The 22,566-nt window shown below is 37.1% G+C and overlaps 1 protein-coding gene across 1 annotated transcript in view; it reads left to right on the forward strand.

Annotated features, from left to right (window-relative positions):
* Positions 1 to 22,566, forward strand: part of gna12a (guanine nucleotide binding protein (G protein) alpha 12a) — a 56,806-nt gene that overhangs the window by 3,282 nt on the left and 30,958 nt on the right. The window contains 1 exon segment of the mRNA NM_001013277.2: positions 12,460 to 12,675. Coding sequence (NP_001013295.1) covers positions 12,460 to 12,675 — 216 coding nt within the window.

Consider the following 22,566-nt stretch of genomic DNA (forward strand, 5'->3'; position numbering starts at 1 on the left):
TGACTCTGTACCACAGAATTAATTGATTATTTCATTACTTAATTGTCAATTTTTGGAAATCGAGAAGAATTATACATCATATGAAAACTAAATACGCTTTTCACCAATGTGTGATTTGTTAGTATAGGACAATATCTGAAAATAAAAACAGAAATTTGCCTTTAGAGTTTTGCAAATTGTGTTCTTAGCAATCTATTTCACTGACTAGCAATTTAGTTTTGATATATTGACAGGAGCAAACCCATGTCTTCATTGAACATGATCTTCATTTAATATTCTAATAAATGTTGTGTTGGCATAAAAGTAAAATGTAAATTTTTGACTCATCCAGTGTATTATTGGCCATTCCTACAAATATACCCATGCAGCTTAAGACATTTTTAGAATAATGTGATCTGGGGCAAAGCTTTTTTTTCTCTCTCTGTCAGGAGGACACAAACAAAATAGAGCTGAAATATGAAATGTCCCAGAAAAAATGCAACACATGGTCATTCGTACAGTCAAGCATGCAGTGCTTAGCATAATTGAGTACACTTCATTTTGAAAATGAATATTTGTATCCATTTCTCAGTGAATAGAGGCATTGTATTTTGGTGCATTTAAACAAAACAGATTTATTAAACAGACATTTATTAAAATAATATTTTAGTCACCAAACATATTTAGAAATTGAAAAATAATACAATTAAATTCAAGCTAAATATTGCAAAAAATAATTGCAACCTACAAAATTTCAACTACATTTTTCACATTTTTTTTGCTTCTTGATTTTTCCTATTTTTTAAATTTGTATTTAATATTTTTCTATAACATAAATTTGGCGTACTAATTTTTGGATCGTTATCGTATTTTGTTAGATAAGCTCTAGATTTGGCTTCAGTAATGACTTATCTAATGTATATGCACAAATATAATATTGAACAGCTTCCTATTTAAATATGAATTTAAAAGAGAGATTTGGGAGGGGTGTACTCGTATATGCTGAGCACTGTATGTTGCTTTCATCAAACCATTTCTTTAATTAATCTACAATACATCTAAACGTCTAGATCAGTTTACCTAGACTAAGACCATGTGAAAATGTTGTTTTCATTTTATGCATCTGGCTAATTCATTTTGGTGTTAGTCATGTGGTAGTTGTTTTACCACAAAACTAAAACCCTGGGGTATTATTCTTGGGTAATTTCTGTCTATTTAAGATGCCTGTGTTTATTAACAGTGGCTTGACTCACAGCTCTGAGTTACCGGGAAAGGAGAGAAAATTCCTGCCAGAATGTGTGACTGTGTGTGAGATAGTAGGCCTGGGGGTCATAGCAGTTGCAGACAAACAATGTTTTTTTTTTTTTTTTTTTTGCAGGCCTCTAGTTTTTAAATCAGTAATGCATCTTGAATTTTTTGGACTAGAATTACCACAAGATTAAGCATAGCAGGCCTTACAATTAGCAGTACATTGAGTCGCTTTGTTTTTGTCTAGGTTCATCCCTCACTCTGTTATGAACGGAGAGACTGTCTGACTTATCACTGTGATCAGCTCATGTGCTTTCTGAGCTCACGTGTCTGGATGTCTTGAAATGACACAGAGGACTTCTGTTATTTTCTGTATCTATCTTTGTGTCTTCCTCTCTTAATCTTTTACTTAGTTTCACATGTGTGTGGGGAAGTTTACTGGTGGCTTCTGATGAGATCACAGTGAAGCCTTTGAGATTAGCCGCTGATAGCGCAGGATATGGGATAATTACAGATTACTTCTACGTAAGAGATTGAGAAGATCTAACACTTGTTTAATGCCGTTCAATATGTCTGTGCTAAATGAGCAGTAGTAGACTTTTGTTGTTAAAAAAACCTGTATTGTGCATTGTCTTGTTGTATGTTTTCATACTTTAATTTAAGTTAGATGAGCTGATTTATACAGATCATTTACATTATACTCATATCAGTCCCAGGATCAATTGGTACCAGGCCACACAAGAAATCATTAATTGTTTAATTAACTTTTATTTTGAAAAATGACCATATTTTCTCGCTTACATCTTGGTCACTTGAGTCCACAAGTTTAACATACAAGCAGCAAAATGAGTAAGAAACAGACGTCTTTGGAAAGTTTCTTTTTTAAGAGGAAAAGGCCCAGTAAAGGACTCACGAACTGCCAAGAAACGAATCTGCAACCCATTTGTCAATAATCAGGTGAATCCAACATGTCTGTGCAAGAAGAACAACTGCTGGAGATTGCAAATGATGTATGCATATTGCATCTTTTTTTTTTTTTAGAGTTCGCTCAAGTTTGTTATTTCCAATGTAGGTGTGCGGTTTGCGCGCACAAGCGGTTAGGGTTACCCTTAGACAGGAATGAAAAAAAGGAGACAGAAACTATTTCCTCTAGGTCCTCTTAAAGAAGATATGACATTTATAAACAATGCATAACAAACATTAAGCGACCGTTACAATATCACAATAATTAACCCCCCAAAAAAACAGCACAGTCACTACCAGACATGTGTTGTGTTTGCGTTAAGGAGAGACGAGGCTGAATCCAACTTCTTTTTCGCAGCTTCTTATTGGCTCTATTCGGTCCACCTTAAAACCGTGACGCTTCAGTTTTTCAGCTTTTTATCCGCGCTTAACAGTTTAAATCTTCTAAGTTTTAATCTTCAGTTTTAATAGACAACGTCAACCGTCTTTGACTAATGGACACCGACGAGCTGTCTCTCAGAAATCATAAATATTTTAAAATAGGCACTATCCTTGTAAATTAACTGCATAGTTGCAATCTAAACAACTACATTCTCGACCAAAATAGCCTCAAAAGTACATTATGTTGCCTAACAGCAGGAATATTTGTCAAACTGTAGCGTCTCTCTGCTTGTATGTGGGTGGAGTAATACACAAAGGTGAAGAGGCACAATGAAAATGCCAGCGGAAAGAAAAGGCATTTGATCACAGAGATATGGATAGGTTAGCACAAACTCTGCAGTTCGCTAGTATTATTTCAACAGATGAGATAGTTTAAAAAAATACACCATTATGAGTTTGATAATGCAGTATATTTGAGACCAAATATGATAGCTATTCAGTACTCTACAGGGTTTCTTTCTGCAAATATAAGGATGTCTCCTTTTATTACAAACTATTCACTACAAACATGCTGTAAGAAAAGCACCATTTGTGTACTCAGATATATTAATGTTCTCAAGGTGTAAAGATAGTTAATGTTTCCTTTTCAAAGCAATGAGAACAAGAAGATTACATTTTTTTTTTCTTTATCGTGGACACCCTGATATGCCATTTTTCCTGCTCAAATGATTACCATAAATATGTCTGCATTCTAGCAAAATGGCATGCTCATTTATTCAGTGAGATACTGCAATGATAAATATTCAATTGCTAGGTTTGTTATCTTACCCACAGTTTGGTCAAAAACAGTGCTGCCAGATCAGAGGTTTGGCTCAGATTAGCTTTATATAAGGTCAAGTTTCTCAGAGCGTCAGTGCTTGGAGAGCTCCACATCTTCCATCCCCATGATTCCTGCCCTTTAAAGCGTGCCTATTATGCCCCTTTTTACAAGATGTAAAGTCTCTGATGTTCTTAGAGTGTGTATATGAGGCTTCAACTCAAAATACCACACAAATAATGTTTTATTACTCTATTTAAGTGCCCCTTTTAGGCTTTGATCCTAATTGTGCCATTTCAGTGACTGTCGCTTTAAACGCAAATGCGATTGCATTCATGAGATGAGACTCTCTTTAAAAGTGACTCTCTAAAAAGACCAGCAAACGGGTATCTGCCATATAATTGTTAGATAATAATGACTGATCGGCTATAATGACTGATTAAAAGTATAATAAATGTTTAGTCTATTATATTGAAAGGCGATCGGAAACAATGCTCCCCACAATATTTATGAAATAAAGTAAATGAAACACTATTGTTTATTGTGTACAATATTTATTAACCATATATATCAAAATAAATCGATGACGATGTTCAAAAAGACGTTAATAGCATTAACATCCGTCGTAACCATATATGGTTTGCCTAAATTGTGTGTCCTAGATTGTGTGTGCCTAAACCGTGTGTGGTTCTGCAGGCCTGCAAATGGATATTATTGGATTAAAAAACAATAGCAACATTCTATGCTAATGAGGGAGAGACCATGCACTAATGGGCGGGGCTTCTCTCTCTGATGACATATACAAATGGGAGAATGTCAATCAAAGTGTTTCTGCAGACTGTTTTTATGAAGTGTAATTATAAAAAAAAAAACTAAATTGCTAAAATTTTAACATTAGAAGCTGGTTATGTTCACAGACTGTTGCCATACAAATATGTTTAAATGCCTCATAAAAGTGATTTTTGCACAATAGGCCCCCTTGTTTGAATGATAAAACACCACATTATGGATCTTTCCCACAAACAAGGAGAAGTACTGAAGCTTTTGTTAATAGTTTTCAGAACAAGAGTGACTCCCGGAGCCCATGTTGCACAGGGAAATGACTGAGGCTGAGTTAAAAGATTTGTTTTGTTTGACTGGGGACTGATTGTGATCAGATCTTCTTCTAACCCCATGGAGGACCCAGGGAAAAAAGCAGAACTGAGCTTTCTTTGTGAACATGATGTCACCTCAGTTTATTTTCCAATAAGACCTCTTCACCACACAATGTGACCAGTGAGCTGAGGAAAACATTAGAATGTAGTTCTGATCTCTTTTATTTGGTTCAGAGGCAAATGTTGAGGTCTGTGATCTGGGGCATCTTAGCGTATACAAGAACTTAAAGTGAGCTTTATGAGTAACCGCACTAAACTGCCTAAATGTATGTGTTGGCACTGATTACACGGTCCACTCACTGCCCTGCCAGTCAAGTGAAAAGAGCAAATGGCCGTAAAGAATGTGCCTGAAGTTTGTTTTGTGTGTCTGAAAGGTTTATCATTGCTTCTCGTCACCAGTCACCACAGTTTTATTAACTGTAGTTGTCAAATGCATCTTTGAGGCTCATGAAACACTTTAAAAACTTAGGCATTGTTTACACAACTAAAACACATTTCATTTACAAGACTCCAAGACAAACATTTTGTGCACCTTAAAACAAAAACATCTGAAAATAGTCTTCAAAGTGCATTAAAAATATTTAAAGAGAATATTGTCTCTATGTAAATTACAAAATGATGATTTAGTATGAAAGGTGACATCATGCTTGCATATTACTGTACACTACCTGGCAAAAGTCTTATCGTCTATCCAAGTTTTAGGAACAACAAATAATAACTATTCTATAATAATAATTCTAGTTGATCATTTGGTATCAGAAGTGGCTAATATGAAAGTCAAAGGCCTCTAAAATACGCTTATTTTACCAAAATAAAATATGATCATGCCTTGATTTTTAGTTATTTAATTAGGAGGTCTGACTTTGCTTAGACAAAAGTCTTGTCACTTAACAGAAATAAAGTATAGAATATACGTAAAGTCATGGTGCAATGGAAAAAGGATTAATATTGTGTATAACTCCCATGAGCTTGGAGGACTGCATCCATATATCTCTGCAATGACTCAAATAGCTTATTAATAAAGTCATCTGGAATGGCAAAGAAGGACTTGCAGGCCTCCCAGAGTTCATCAAGAGTCTTTGGATTCACTTTCAATGCCTCCTCCTTCATCTTACCCCAGACATGCTCAATAATCTTAACTTCTGGGGACTGGGCTGGCCAATCCTGGAGAACCGTTAACCTTTTTTGCTTTTAAGAACTTTGATGTGGAGGCTGAAGTCAGAGAAGGAGTGAAATCCTGCTGAAGAATCTGCCCTCTCCTGTGGTTTGTAATTTAATGGGCAGCACAAATGTCTTGATACCTCAGACTGTTGATGTTGCCATCTGCTGTGCAGATCTTTCGCACGCCCCTATACTAAATGTAACTCCGAACCATGATTTTTCCTTCTCCAAACTTGACTGATTTTAGACTGATGTGTGAAAGGGGCTAATATCGCTCCCCTTTGTAAGAAACATATTTTAGTTCCACTTAGACTTCACTGTGGTCTCTTCAAACCTTTTGGCTCTATGCAGTCTTTCCCTTTTTTTCTCCCAATTTGCACCACCCCTGGCAATTACCATCCTTTCTGTAAGCTTAGTTAAGGTTATTTCAAGCCATTATTAGGCAAAGAACCATATATGGTAACTTCATTGACAATAATTACAGTAAAACTTCATTATTTCAATGAATTTAAAATGTCAAATTCATAAAAGTTCAAAAGTCTTGTTATAAACCCCAGTAACATTTCAGGTTTTTTCCATAGAGCATTTCATGTGATCGCTATAGTTTAAAGGTATAAGTATTAGGTCATTTACAAACAGGTATCAACAGGTATTCACTTTTCAGTGCTTTTGAAATCTAAATATGTCATTATGGCAATTTTTTACGTATAGGTTTTATGTAAAATACACTCAGACATCTCTTTTAGGAAGCATAAATACACTACAGAATTGGTATGAATATTTATGTAAAGTTGTTAGCCAAGTTTCCTTTATGTAAATGAGTAAAACAGTACATAAAGCAGTTGCTTATTACTGGGGCAAACGTCTTTGTAGGACAATAACCTGTAAAAGGAAATCATGTGATCACATTTTACTTCACAGTCTAAAGATGTGTGAAATGGATTGAGAACTCAATCTACTGGAGACCTTGTTTGTCAGCAGTGAAGTCAAGGTCAGTCTGGAATAGCTCCACAATGGTGGTCTCTACGGGCACTTGGTATCGCACAGTCCACAGAGCCAGAGGAAATGCCTCTACTCGGTGCACAGACATCGAATGCTGCAAACAATGGCGATTCATTCGTGCCATCATCTCCCCTCTGACCGTTTGTCATCACCCTGCTGTTCAGCCCATCCCTCTGAAGGTTTAGGATGATGACAGTGTTGCTTATGTTTTTTCAACGATACCAATTTGGAGTAACCCCAACCCATATTTTTCCTCAGGGGTGGAAAAAAAACTAGTACAATCAATCCCAGAGGTTAACAGTCGCGTGAGCAAATCTCAGCCTACGTGCTGATTAAATTATTGGTTATTTTAAAGATAACGTTATCTTCGTTTCAGCCACTTTACAGTGGCAAAGGTCCAGGAGATATTGCTCTCAACGTCTTCCAGATCCTTCCAGTAATGCCTTTTGGGTGTTAAGACAGCTTTTTGGAGATGATCTACGGAGGGTGTAAATGTTTTTACAAACGTTGAATTTTAAAGGCAAACTTTAATCTAAATTCAATTAAATCCTATAGTGCTGTCCCTGGGGATTTTGTACAAGATTTGATTAGTTGATTCAATGATCCTATCCATAATTAGACGAATAAAGTCCCACCCCATGGTTTTTCACGCTATATGTAAGCTAATATAGAAATCTGATGCACTACAAAAGCTAAACAAGTTTATGTTCAGATAAGATTCCTGCCTTGTTGTTAACCCACGTTGAGTAATTTATGTCTGGGAATTTATTACTTCTTCGATCAGTAGCTATCTGTCTACTCTTTTTCAGTTAAGTCTTTACGTTTAGAAAGCTATCTTTGATCGGAGTGTGATATAAAGACTGACCTGAGACTGACACGGCATATAAGGCCACGATAAGATCTGACCTCTGTTTGGCTTCTCGTACCTCTCACTTCGAACCTCCAAGGCTCAGTTTCCCTGTTGAAACGCTCACTTGTGCAACAGGACACCATAGGCAGTGGAGCATTTCCTCTGTTTACTACATCCTTGAGAAAATAGTTGTGGTATTCAGCCAGAATGCGTTTTGCTCTGTCATCCTAATGAGAGTGTGGATAAAATAGCATGTTACCAAGGAACTGTACCTCACAGAAATCCCGAAACTCATACGTCCTGCTTGCAAGATGTTTGCGGGGGAGGTACAGGAAGTGGCTGAGGGGTGACACAGGGAGCAAGCATATATCAAGCCCATCTTCCTGCATGATAAATCTGAGAGTTCCTCTGTGACCGGAGTCTTGGGAGGCTCCTTCACAGGCGGCTTGTTTATGGCGAAGGAGTTGTTGCTGATTTAGCTGTGGTTGCTCAGCGGTGGGGAACCCGTGAGCGGGTGCCTGGACCGCTACCCACATTTGCTTACGCTGCGAAATCACAGCACTGCCATTACCACCACTGGAGCAATTACTGCGCCTGACACGCAGGGCCTGTCTAATGCATGTCAGATGAGAGCCCACCGTTGAGATTCACTGTCAGCCCAGTCTCTCGAGACAAGCTAAGATCCCTGAATTTCAAATCTGCTCTTTGTTGATTGAACATTCAGGAAATCCCCCACTCCTCATTTTCAACAAACAGCAAAGGGAATATCACTAATTGTCTGATGTAGACTTCAAAATCTTATGGAAAAGTCTGTGGCTTTTTGCTAAAGACTTAAAACACAAACCTCTTTGGAAGATGCCATTCAAAACAAACCCGAAGAGCTTGTTTTTCAGGAGGCTTTTCAGAAACGCTAGGAGTCTTGCTCATAGTGAGGTGAGGTTTTGGTGGTTTTCAGAGCTATTTTTGGGACTTTGCCACAACTCAGGAAGAGATTGGAAGCCCTGCAACTGACCTCTCTGCTGCGATAAAGCTGCCTCGTCTCTCTTGCCTTGTCTCTTTTGCCCTAACTGTGTCAGCGGATCCAGCCAAGGAGGACAGGAGGATATTACTATGCTTCCCAGATAGTGTTGGCCAGAAGTGGGTGAAAGGTCAGAGATGGATGGGTTGGTATTGGGGGGTTGAAGTGTGACTGAGTTTGGCCCCTAGAAAAGTACCCTGACTACCCTGGAGCAAAGCACACTGTTAAGAGCGTGAACCAGAACCAGCAGGGAGGCCTTAAGCACGAACAACTGTTTACATTTGTGAACTGTTTGATAGCTTTGGGAATCTTGGGATTCGGGAGGAGGTGGAATCTCTGGACTGAATGGAGACAAGCAGACTAACAGGACTGTACCACATTCATTTCCTCTCGCTGCCCCGCTGTTTTATTGGTTTGCTGTGCATGTTTCTCAAGTTGATATACAAATCCCTTGCACATGCAGACAGAATAGCAGTCTTCATTGCCTTTACGCTTAACCCATTGACCTACCGTGATGGAATGGCTTTAAACTGACTTGTCTGGGTTGCTAGGTCAAATCTCACAAAGCACCTGTGCCTGAGGGACCCTTTATCTTCTTCTGAGACTGAATCTGGCTGTGAGCTCTAATTACTATAGCATACTCTTGCCCAGGGCATGTTTAAGTGCTAGTTTTTATGATTCATACATGTCTCAACAGAGTACAAGAGGACCAGGACCCCCTTCTGGGAATCTGAACTTCAGGATGTTATTTCAAGTGCAACAAAAGAAGGCTGATATGTGCTGTAGAAGCAGGATTCAGCCTCGGTTGAAACTGCAGTCATAATCAATAATAGCCAATGGCCTTATGTTACATTTACAAAGCGTCTCATGATATTTCTGCTCTTCCACAGAGCCCTCCTGGTTTCTGCCAAAGGCTCAGTTCAGGGTCTTGTGTTTTGGTGTTATGCTTGGAAGTGAGGAGGCTCATCACGGAAGTTTAGTTTCAGTGCATTTTCTGGAGATGTTTTCGTTTTTGGCTTCAAAGTGGAGTGTTTCAGGCACAAATCTTCTCTTTTGGATATACATGTCATGCATGAGCGGCAGCATTCTGAGCTTCTCCCAAATTCAGTACAAGCACACTTAAGATTTGTCTCTAAGTTGTTTCAACTGACAGTGGTGTTTTATGTAACAGCAGTAGCTCTGGGAATGTGACTGAAAGCACAACTCTTATTGGTTGGGCCAGAATCTTGCACAATAAGATGGGACAAGGGATTAGAAAATCTTCATGAATATTCTGTCACATTGATGACATGCACATTTTTGTGTCGCTCTGCATTAACAGCAGCTCAATCAAATTAAAATATTCATGTGAACACTAGGCATGGGAAGGTATACAGTGGTTTGGAAAAGTCAAGGTTTTTAAACAAATTTTTTTACCATATTGTTCCTATGGTATATGTGTGATTTTTTTATTTACTTTTTTTTTAAATTTTACTTTTTTTTTTTTTTAGAACAACAGTATCTCCAGCAGGAAAGATATCCAAAATGGTAAAGAAATAAGTTTTTTAGTAAGAAAGGCAGCAGAAATCAATGATTCATTTGAATTGACTGACATGTTTACTGCTCCAAAATATTTAAAATGTTTCCCAAAATAAAATTTACTGTGTTCAAAGGGGAAATTTTTTTTTTGTTTTTTACCCAGACATTTAAAAAGAATATATTTAAGAGCAGTAATCATGACAGTGCCAATGGTGTAGTGGAAAGTACATTGACACATGCACTCCAGTACTCACAGCGACCCGAGTTTGAGTCCCGCCTAATGGTCCTATACTGATCTTTCCCCTCTCTCTGCTCCCCACACTTTCCTGTCCATTTTCTCTACTGTCCTATCCAATTAAGGTAAAAACCCTGAAAAAAAGACTGTGAAACCGGCATATTTTTGTCCAAGGTCATTCCATACCATCAGAATCTTATATCGACCCATGCCTAGTTTATTCATCCTAACATGCAATTATGAAATATATACAGTAGTCAACATTTCAAGTGGATCAAAACCTTTCTTCAAAGTTGTTCTAAATCTATTGATCAACACTCATTCTTGCCCTAGGATGATTTTAAAAATCTTTTTTGATCCATTTTGAATGTCGACTACTGTATATTCATATATTAATGTGGACCTTGAGAGTTCTAAAGATAATTACTTGTGATATGATTAGCTGGTGTTAGGATTTGTAACCAAACTGTGCAGAGCTGCGGGCCCTCCACGAACTGAGTTTGACACCTGTAGTTTAGCCTTATGACTGTATTCGAAATACTTTTTCATAGACTAGTCATTTGTAACCTAATGGAAAAGTTTGCACTCTTATATTGCTCTTAAATTTCTCAAAGTCAGGGCATCCTAGATGTTTTTGTTGGTTAAATATTTTTAACAATGGTCTTTCTTCACGTACCAAATGCTTTGCTTCAGGAGCCATGGGAATTAATTTTGTTTGCTTGTATATGCATTGATTAACTTTAAAAGTCTGGTAGCCATTAACTTGCATATTTTGAAAACAGTTTCAGCTAAAATATTGCTTTAATGTTCAACTGACAATAAAAAAGTAATCTGGGGAACAAACAAAAAAAAAATACTTTTGGGTAAACTAACTTTTAAAGGCAGGATTTGAAAAGTTTTTTTTAGATCAGTGTTTTTTATATATATATATATATATATATATATATATATATATATATATATATATATATATATATATATATATATTGCTGAATTATGTACATAAATTGTTCCAAATGTTTTAAAGAATGTTCAAATCCAGAGAAATAAGCTATTTTAACTAGCAATGTTGCACACCCTCAATTTTTGCTTTGGTTGTATAGTAAACAGGGAAACATCAAAAATGTTTTAATAAAAAAAAAGAATAAAAGAAATATAAAATCCAGTAGTCAGCATTTGAAGTGGGTCAAAAAAAGTCGGGTGTTGTTCAATTGTTGTAGGACAAGTTTGCTGGTGATCTCCCTGGGCGTCATCTGCAAGGGGCCACAAGTAGACCCGCCCCTCCACCCCCACCCCCTTTTTCCTTTTTGCTCGCGACAACACCACCCCAATCACATCACCCCCCTGCCAACCGTGCCCAAAATAGACTCTTTACTTTCGTTTGCGACCCTCAGCCCCCCATCCGCTTCACTTTCGTCTATGCCCCAACCTCCCCCTCTCTTCACTCTCATCCTTGAATAGGCAGCACAAACATCGTTAGGACGTCGCGATCATTGTTTGCTTTGAGCACTAGTTAAGCTTGCGCTTCTGCTGAAAGGTGATGATGCGCTTCTAATTTTGACTAAAGTATATTTCAGATGATAAAACAGCACTGCTTCTTGCTAACACGATCTGGTCACATAATAAAAGCTCCACTGCTTTCATCCTGTGTCATGCTGGTCTTCCATCTCAGAAATTCTTCTTAGAAAATCTTACTTCGCATCATATTACCATGATAATATATTTTTAACACTTGTCCATGAACATGATTTCTGTAGGAGTCAAGTAGGATGCAATGAAGATGTCAACTCCCATGATTCCACACTCAGTCACAGCATCATCAAAAAACACCTTTGTTTGTTTTGAATAGGAATATTCACAATCATATTCCGTGCCTTTAAATATAACTTTATAACAGGTTTGAAGCTGACCCGGAAGAATTTACTGAGACAGATGTTTGAGCTTGTTTAAAGCTTGCCGTAGGTGAAGACATTGCTCTTATCTTTGTTTTGTCTCCAAAATAATTGCTTTGTCTCACTTCCATTTATAGAAGCTCAGCTATAGTGAACACAACCTTCTGTAGTTACACACTTTTATACACAAACAAACATTAAGATATTAACTACTCTGCCTCTCTCCTATCTTTTCTTAAAGGGCATGCGGGTACTGGTGGATGCCCGAGACAAACTTGGCATTTCCTGGCAGAACTCTGAAAACGAAAAGCATGGCATGTTTGTTATGTCCTTCGAAAACAAAGCAGGCATGGCTGTGGAACCCTGCACCTTTCAGCTGTACGTCCCAGCCCTGCAGGCACTCTGGAATGATAGCGGCATCCAGGAAGCCTACGGTCGACGGAGTGAGTTTCAGTTGGTGAGTGTAATCACAATACATTTCCGTACAAACTGTGCCATCTGGATACTCTTACTGTTCATGGGAAGCGCCACATGGCTCTATGGGTAGTTGGCAATGGGTGTTCTCATAAAACATATAATCTATTGTTTACATGGAGTAAGTACACTGCTTGAAGGCACAGTGGTGATAGTTCATGGATGAACTCCGTAGTTGGCAGTATAAAACTGACGGATGTTTGGAGTGAATAATGATATTATTTCATTGTATTATTTGGAAAAAATATATTATCAAAATAATAATAACTAAATAGTTTGTAAATAAAATAAATAAATAGTGCATATATGTATATGTTCATTTATCTACAAACCATTTTCATTAATTCATTTTCCTTTGGCCTAGTCTTTGTTTCAGAGATCACCACAGTGGATTAAACCACCAACTTTTCCAGCATATGTTTTATGTAGCTGATGCCCTTCCAGCCGCAACCCAGTATTGGGAAACACCCCTACACACTTATTCACACATACACTACAAACAATTTAATTTATTCGATTCACCTATATCGCATGTCTTTGCATTGTGGGGTCCGGAGCACCCAGAGGAAACACAGGGAGTACATGCACAGAAATGCCAACTGGCCCAGCTCGAACCAGTTACCATCTTTCTGTGAGGCAACAATGCTAACCACTGAGCCACCATGCCGCCTTTACACAATTTTTGGTCAATAAAATTATTGCTATAATTAAACTAATCAAAAGGGTCAAAAATGTTGCTAAAAGTCATTCATTAAATTATTTTTATCAGGCTTCACCACAGCGGAATGAACCGCCTGTTTTTAAAACGGTTTCAGATAAATGCTTTACTTTTGCATTTTAATCTCCTTAAAGAATGCTAAAAACTTAAAGTTTTTAAAGCACATCTACTACTTATAGATTTATAAGTACACATCTATACTTATACTTAAAGCACATCTATTACATTATGGTTGTTAATTAAAAAGTAAGCACAGATTTACCATATTAAAACAGCTTCTGAAGCATTATGTAAAATTGAAAACTGGAATAACAGCTGTTGAATAAACATATTTGTCGTCTCAGAAAAAAAAGATAATTTAAAACATTTAAAATATGTTCCTAAAACAAGAAAATATTTAATTTGGGAAATTTAAAACATTTCGAAAATATGTAATAGTATTTTACAATGATATTTTTCTCTGTAGTTTTAATTTAATCACAAAAGCATAACATCTTATGTACTATGATGTACAAAGAGTTTATGAACAGAACTGTGTATTCATACAATGATGAATAGATTAAAGGCAAAATATGTAAGATTTCATTTATCCATTTTCCTTTGGCTTAGTCTCATTATTTATCAAGGGTCGCCATAGCGGAATGAACCACCAACTATTCCAGCATATGTTTTACGCAGCGGATGCCCTTCCAGCCGCAACCCTGCACTGGGAAACACCTATACACTTTCATGCACACACATACACTACTGCTAATTTAATTACCTGAAGTCACCTATAGCGCATGTCTTTTCACTATAGGGGAAACCCATGTCAACATAAAGAGAACAAACAAACTTCACACAGAAACACCAACTGGCCCAGCCTGGACTCGAACTGTGAGGCGACAGTGCTAACCACTGAGCCACCTTGTCGCCGTATGTAAGATTTGTATTTACTAAAATAAAAAACACTAATAATAAGTTATAGAACTTGTGTGCTTACATTATCCCAAATGTTTTGAGGAATCTTCAAACCCATTCCAGAGATGCTGAGCACTATTTTAGACTCCATTATAAAAGAACCATAAAATGTCATTAGTATGATAAAATTTCGCAGATTTTTTCTCACCCGATCACGACAGGAAAACCAGAAATGGTTGACTGTGGCATAATAAAAGCTCTGCTGTGTCATGTTCGATTCTCATCAGCAATTGCTTCAGTGGTCTTGTTTTCTTTTGATAGCTTTTAGCTTTACTCTGCTTCCATGATAATACAGTTTTTACATTTTATCTCATCCATGAACATGATTTCTGCAGAACTCCCATAGGATGTAATGAAGATGACAACTCACATGATTCCACACTCAGTCACTGCATCACCAAACTATGCCTTTGTTTGTTATGCGTATGCACAAACTTGCAGCAAAATTTACATATTCATTCATCCACCAACTTATCCAGCAACATTTTACATAGCGAATGCATTTCCAGCTGCAACCCATCACTTGGAAACACCCATACACACTCAATCACACACATATACCACGTCTTTAGAGTTGTGGGGGTAACTGGAGCACCTGGAGAAAACCCATGCAAACATGGGGAAAACATGTAAACTCCACACAGAAATGCTAACTGAGCCAGCCGAGGCTCGAACCAGTGACCTTCTTGCTGTGAGACGATTGTGCTACCCCTACCCACTGAATTTTAAATTATATCCTTACTGACCAATAAAGCTCTGCATTTTACTAGTATGCATGTTCCCTGGAATGAAGCGTACAACTTCTACCAACTGATGGCCAAGAAGGTACGGGAAATACAGCAATATTCCAGTGTCAGTTAGATGGAAATGGTTGGCTTAGCTATTAAAGGTAGACACTGGGAGACCTTAATTAAACCTGCTGAGTGCAGAAAAGCAGAGGAAGCTTGACTTATTTATGTGCATCTCATCTCAGCATGGACGTTGCCACAGGACTTTAATGAGTTCAGAAGCTGTGCACAGGAGTCTCTCAAACTTTAATCACTCCGACTGTGCACTGGAGCGATGCGATTCACATGCATATCCCTGTCACTGTACCTCTGGATGTTTATAAATTTTTAAGCTTTGCTCAGAGTCCTGAAGATCTAGGTCAGTGGAGCAGGATAGATGATAGGATAGGCAATGAGGAAACCTGTGAGGAAATGGCACAAATTTCTCTTCATGCATGAGTTTTTTTACTTCGTTAGTCTTTTAACAGATAAAAATAGATTTTAAAATATACTTTGCTTCCTTCTTAGGCCTGACCCTTCACTCAAGTCATGGTAAATTTGAAGGTTAAGTACAGACGTCTGTAATCTGCTAAATCAGTTTCTGTCTTTGTCTCTCATGTGATGAGCTCATCTGGTGACAGAGCTCCGCCCTCTGCCTTTTTGTTTCCTCTTCACAATTGGGTTTACATCATCAGCCCTTGCTACTGTAATTAAACACAGCCGGTCTTGTTTAAGGTCATCCAAAAAGACAATTCACTTGTAATGTTCTGCTGTTAAAACTACATTTCAGACTGGCAAACAGAGGATTGTAAAGAGCCCTATCAGACACTCAAACATATTAAAACTTGTTATTACAATATTATGTCATTACAATAATATTAAAGAATAATAATTCGGTTGGATTACTGGTTGAATAATGAATTGGTTGAATAACTTTTAGTTCAGTGGTGAAATCTATAAGCAGGAAGACAAAATGTAGAATAAAAAAAGTAATTAAAAAATTTTAAAAAGTAGGATCAGATTTTAGAATTGACGATGGCAACAACGCTGTTGTAATATCTCTGAAAAGTGTTTGACTGAAATATCAATTCAGACCAAAAGCCAAGATTTAAATAAGTTTTTATTTCATTTTTATTTTTAAATTTGCTGTACATTTCAGTTGAGTTTTAGTTTGTTTCATTAATGTTTATTTTTTTTTTGTTAATTCATTATTTTGTGAACACATTCAGTTTTAGTATATTTAGTTGAAGTTTTTTTATAAACTAATTTCGAGAGGAGTACGCGCTTATGATTGATAGCAGCTGGTCCTCGTTAGCTAACACACGATCCACCAATCAGACGATTCCTAAATCACTATAAATAACCAAAGCATCTTACCTTAACCATCTTCGTCTTGAAGAATCCCCTCCCCTTTTTTCTTATCTGGGCAGCAGGGAGGCCAATGGTTAGCATCATTGCCTCACAGCAAGAATGTCACTGGCTCAGACCTTACCTGGCTGGGTTGGCATTTCTGTGCGGAGTTTGCATTTCCTCCGCGTGTTTGCATGGGTTTTCCCTGGGCACTCCGGTTTCCTCCCACAGTCCAAAACATGTAACATAAATAAATTGACAAATTAAATTGTCATTTTAGGCAAGCAATGAATTCCGCAAACAATCTTTATAGCCAATTCATAAACAAGCAGGGGAGTTCTCAAGACCTACCTGAGCTCAGACTCCCCTCTCGCCCTGCAACGGGAGGGAGCCCCGATCTTACAAGCTCAGGGCTCTCTTCCGGGATGCCAAACACACTTTATAATCAATCATCGGCAAGGGCGAACTCTTGAACTTCAGTTTTAGTAGTTCTAGTTCAGGGGTAGCAAAGTCTCAAAGCAAACCCACCTCATGGCAAGAAGGTTGTTCCCTTGTACCCTAGTTAGCGTGGGTTTCCTCAAGGTGCTCCAATTTCCCCCACAGTCCAAACACATGCGGTATAGGTGAATTGGATAAACTAAACTGGCCGTAGTGTATTGATGTATGTGAGCAATTCCAGCATTATAGATGTGACATTTGCAGTTAAAATTCAAAACATAAATTGACAGGAAAGTCTGTTAACATTATATTAAAACACCTGTTTATGTTTTCCAGAACAACTAACCACAGAGTTAAGGGATCAGAAAAATATCAGTCTGTGAATATTTTTTTTATATTTTAAAAGAGGGAAATAATCATGCTTTATGGATGACAAAAAAGTTTGCAGTATACAACATACTTTGTGGACATTCTTTAAATTAAACTGCACAAGCCAAAAGAAACAGTGCTAATCAAAAAAATAAGAGTTGGCTCTCTATAGAACAAACATGATTAATTTTATTTTATTTGACTTTTTTTTTTTTGGCAATTATGAGGAAAAAGCTTTGTTATGGATGACACTTTTACGTTATGGATGTGACAGATGTGAAACTGCCACTTGTGTGACTTTGGTAAATCAAATATAATAGTTTGAAAACACTGACAGAGACATTTTTGAGTATTTTAAAGTACTGTAAAATACTTGCTTACACAAAAAAATGTAGAAACGGTTACTTTGTTTTGGTGAAAACTTACATTTTTTCATGGCAAGGTTGACATTTCGTCACCTTAGATTTATAAGATTCTATCTGCGTTCTGAATGATTTTGAGATATTGAGCTTCAAAGTTTTTGCATTCCATAGCAAACAGTATGCGTGTAACATTTGTTTTTAGAAATAAAAAAGTCTTAAAATGTAAACAACTTATAAAAAAACATCCCATAATGTAAATAAGTTGTCATTTAATAAGAATATGTCAATTACTAAATTTTGACGAAAATGTCAGATAGAACCTTATAATTCTAAGGTGACGATTTGCATGGAATTGCTCATGCGTGAATAGGGGAGTGTGTGTGTTTCCTAGCTCTGAAGATTGTTCTATCAGTGCTGGGTTGCAGCAAGAAGGGCATCCGCTATGTGAAACAATTGACAGAGTAATTGGTGATTCATTCTGCTGTGGCAATCTCTGGTAAAGCTAATGAAAGTGAGTGGGTAAGTGATTCTAGTTTAGCAGAGTTAACATAACACATGCAGTGTTGACCAAAGTAAAGATTTATGTTTGTACAGCCAATACTGACTCTTGATCTTAGCATTAAAAAGAAAATGATTGTCTGAATAAACAATGAATCCAAAGCAATAAATAAAAATAAAAACTATTAAGAATTTAAACAAGCTTCTTCATATAAGGATCATACTCTTGTGTATGTAGTTAAACATGTCTACATGCGGCTGGAAGAGCATCCGCTGTGTAAAGATAGAAAACATGTTTTATGTTCATATATAAAATTAGCTTTTGCATATAATCATGTGCTTGTGGGATGTGTCTGGTTGAAAATTGCCATGTACTGTTATATCCTATAAATTTTCCATTATAGAAAAGTGTTTGGGAATTCTAAAAGCGATGATTTATTTTTGCAAATTTTGTTTCAGTTAGTTTTTCAGTGACTGTTGCTGGTTTAGTTTAGTTTTAGTTTTTCATTTATAGGGATTTTTAAATAAATGTATTTCCAATTAACAAATTGGACCAAAAGTTTTAGTCTTAGTTTTTGTTTCTGTTAACTAAAATCACCTAGTCAAAGACATTTAAACAAATAAAAAATGACATTATGTTAAAGGTCATACAGCAATAAAAAAAAATAGTAAATTGTTTGTCATCATAGTCACAATTTTGCACATTACAGTTCAATACAGTGTGTCCTAGGAGCAGATCTTGTTTATGTGCATTACAGGGTCATTCCCGACATTGTTTTGTATGTTTTAAGCATTTTATTTTGAGCAAGTTCTTCATAAGATTTCAACTGATAAAAGTGTGCATGTACATACATGTTCAGACCAGCACACAATGTTATTTTGGGTGTTTGGTAAGCTCCTTTGCAAAATATGTATCTTTTTGTTTGTTTCTTTATTTGTCTTTAGGTTTAATCTTAGAAATGACTGGGTGTCAGCAAAATAAACACACCCTTAGAGTCTTTCTCTTGGAATCAAGGAACATAAGCATTTTAAATGTACTTCTGGCATTTTTAAAGCTATTATTTGCAAATGTTTGCCTTAATGAAACATGTGTGACGTCTGCAGACTTTGAACCAGCTGTTTTTCCTCTTGATTTGTGACCTGAGTTTGTGACCCTGTGAAGGTCTTTGCGTTTAGATGGCCGTCTGGTCCAAAGGGTTGGTGCCTCTGCCTCCCTCAGTCCCTTTTGTTCTCTCTACTCTGTGAAGGCCTGTTTGTTTGTGCGTTCATTCAGAAGCCTGTGAGTGGGAGGACATTACAGGGCTCAGCCTGTCCCGACTGAGTAACTCCTGTTCCCTATTGGCCAGAAACCCAGAATTAACCCTGTCCTACAAGTCTTTATTTCTACTCCAAACAAAAGTGTCCCTGTGGAAATGCTGCTCTCTTTTTTCCCTTACAGAAAGTCTCTTTTCGACCAGTCCTGCTATGAAATTTACATAGAGTGCCTGAGTAATGTGACCGGAAACTCTTTTTCTGACTTGCATTTTGATACTGGATTACTTTCTGACTCTTTGTATGGATGAACAGATGTTCTTCTTCCAAGAAAGCTTAAGACGCTTGCTTTGTCATCTCAAGTCTTGCTGAAGAAATTGATCCCCATGTTTTATGTAAGCTTGTAGAGGTTATGCTCTTTTCGTGAGAAACTTGGCTCAGATTACAATACTGTCCACACCATTTCTTTCGCTCTTGGGAAGATTGGTGTGAGGGAGGTCCTTCTGTTCTTCACGTTTAGAAAATCTCTTTAGGGAGAAACATTGACATTGACCATGAGAAACAAAGATATGTATGGAATGCTGTGTAAGATTTTAATTAAACTTATGCTTATCAACTTATGCTTTGTGCTTATCAACACACATAACCATTAAAAAAACCTGCATATACACCTATAAATTATTTGCATAAACATCCGTACCAGGGGTGTCCAAAATCAGTCCTATAGGGCCGATGTCCTGCATATTTTTGCTCCAACCCCAATTAAACCCACCTGAACCAGCTAATCAAGCTCTTTTTGTTTTGGGTATACAAGAAACTTCCAGTCAGGTGTGTTGAAGGAAGTTGGAGCTAAACTATGCAGAACACCAGCCCTCCAGGACCGAGTTTGGACACCCCTGAGCTTCACTATTGGATGTTCAAAACAATACATATAAACTTGATGCATGCATACTCCCACATACACACGCACATACATATAAACCCGATACTTGCATAAACACCCATATTTACACATGCACATCTATGTGAACTCGCTATATGCAAACACACCTATACACACTCGCATATACATATAAACTTAAACTATGCATAAGCTTATACATATGAATATAAACTCAATGCGTGCATAAACTGCCTAAAAACACTCATGCAAACATTCAAAATAAGATTTACAAACATATACACATTAGTTGTGTATATACATAAGTGCAAGTGGTTTTATATGTGTATGTGCATGAATTCTCAGTGTAAAAGGAAGTTGTTTCAGTTTAAAGGGAAGTAAATCGGTGTATACGCATGTGTTTTATGTATGTGTTGATAAGCAAAGTTTGATTTAAATCATACACGGCGCCTCATAGATAAGTTTTGATAGTATCAACACTAAATTAGTGTCTAAAATCTGAAGGCTTGAATGTCAAGGGGTTGTATTGAGTTGGCTGCAATGGATCTTGATAAATTGGTGTGATTTGAGATTAGCGGTTGAGTCACATGATTTATGCTGGGATGTAATTTCATTCTACTTGCATATATGAGAACTTTTAAAGTAAAACTGGCTTTAATTTGAGTTAGACTAGCACATTAAAGTACAAAAAACAAAGAAAATGGAATGGCTCCATTGTCAGTAAGTCTGCCAGAATCTCAAGACTTGCTGTTACGGGTATATGTGGCCCTGCTCATATTGTGATTGGACACAAATGCTGCTTTTTCTTGAAGGCTGTGGAGAGTTCATGGACAGGAAGTCTGCATTGCTGTATTGTTGAAGGCTGATGCTGCTGCCCCTCCATGAAACCATAGTAAATCTCAGGCCAGAGATCTGTTTGTGCAATGCAGCTTTACCACAGTTGAGTCATAGTCATCATGAATTCCTTTCTGACGAACTCACCATAATCTTCATGTAGACATTTTCAAAGGGTGGATCTCTGCGGTATGAGTATATAGGTTTGATCAGTTTTTATTTAGTTGATGCAAAGTATCAATGTTTTTTTTTTCCCTTTTGATTTGGAAATCTAATTTATGGAAGCCATTTTTGGTTAAGAAATAAAAAACAAATTGTGAATTGTAATTTGTCCATTTCAAAAAAAATAATTAGACTGAAGAACTTAAAGACAAAAATGTCACATTTAAAAACATTTAACTTAACTTTAAAGTTCACATAAACCGGACGCTGTGAGCTTTTTTATTTGTATCGTGACACAGTTCCTAGAGAAACAGAATATTAAATGAGAAAACAGTGGGCATGGCTTTTTTTGTCAACTGTGGGCTGAATAGATGTAAAAAGTAATATTTCATTCCGAAATATGGGAAAAGAGTTTAGGGAGAGTTATTACAACCAAACAGACACCTCATCCTCATCATTTCTGTTTTTTTGTCAAAAATGACAGTTGGAGGCGTGGTTAAATATGTAAGCCACACCCAATTCCTAAAATATGTGTAATCTGACAACTTCTTAATGATAAATTATATGTTCGAGACTATCCAGTATATTTACCATATGTAAAAATACACTTAATGGCCACTTTATTAGGTACACCTGTCCATCTGCATGTTAGCGCACATGGCAGCAATGCAATGAATTTAGGCATGTAGACATGGTCAAGATGATCTGCTACAGTTCAAATCGAGCATCAGAATGGGGAAGAAATGTAATTTAAGTGACTGAATGTGGCATGGTTGTTAGTGCCAGACGGGCTGGTCTGAGTATTTCAGAAACTGCTGATCTGCTTGGATTTTCATGCACAACCATCTCTAGGGTTTACAGAGAATGATCCAAAAAATGGAAAATATACAATGAGTGGCAGTTTTGTGGGCGAAAATGTCTTGTTGATGTCAGAGGTCCGAGGAGAATGGCCAGGCTGGTTTGAGCTGATAGAAAGACAACAGCAACTTAAATAACCACTCGTTTCAGCCGAGGTATGCAGAGGAGCATCTCTGAATGCATAAAATGTTGAACCTTGAGGTGGATGGGCTACAGCAGCAGAAAACCATGCTGGGTGCCACTCCTGTCAGCTAAGAACAGGAAACTGAGGCTACAATTTGCACAGGCTCATCAAAATTGCAAAACAGAAGACTGAAAAAATGTTGCCTGGTCTGTTGAGTCTCGATTTCTGCTGGGACATTAGGACGGTATGGAATTTAGCGTCAAAAACTTGAAAGCAGAGATC

Source organism: Danio rerio, chromosome 3, assembly GCF_052040795.2.
Source record: "Danio rerio strain M-AB ecotype USA chromosome 3, GRCz13ab, whole genome shotgun sequence".
Classification (NCBI taxonomy): Eukaryota; Metazoa; Chordata; class Actinopteri; order Cypriniformes; family Danionidae; genus Danio; species Danio rerio.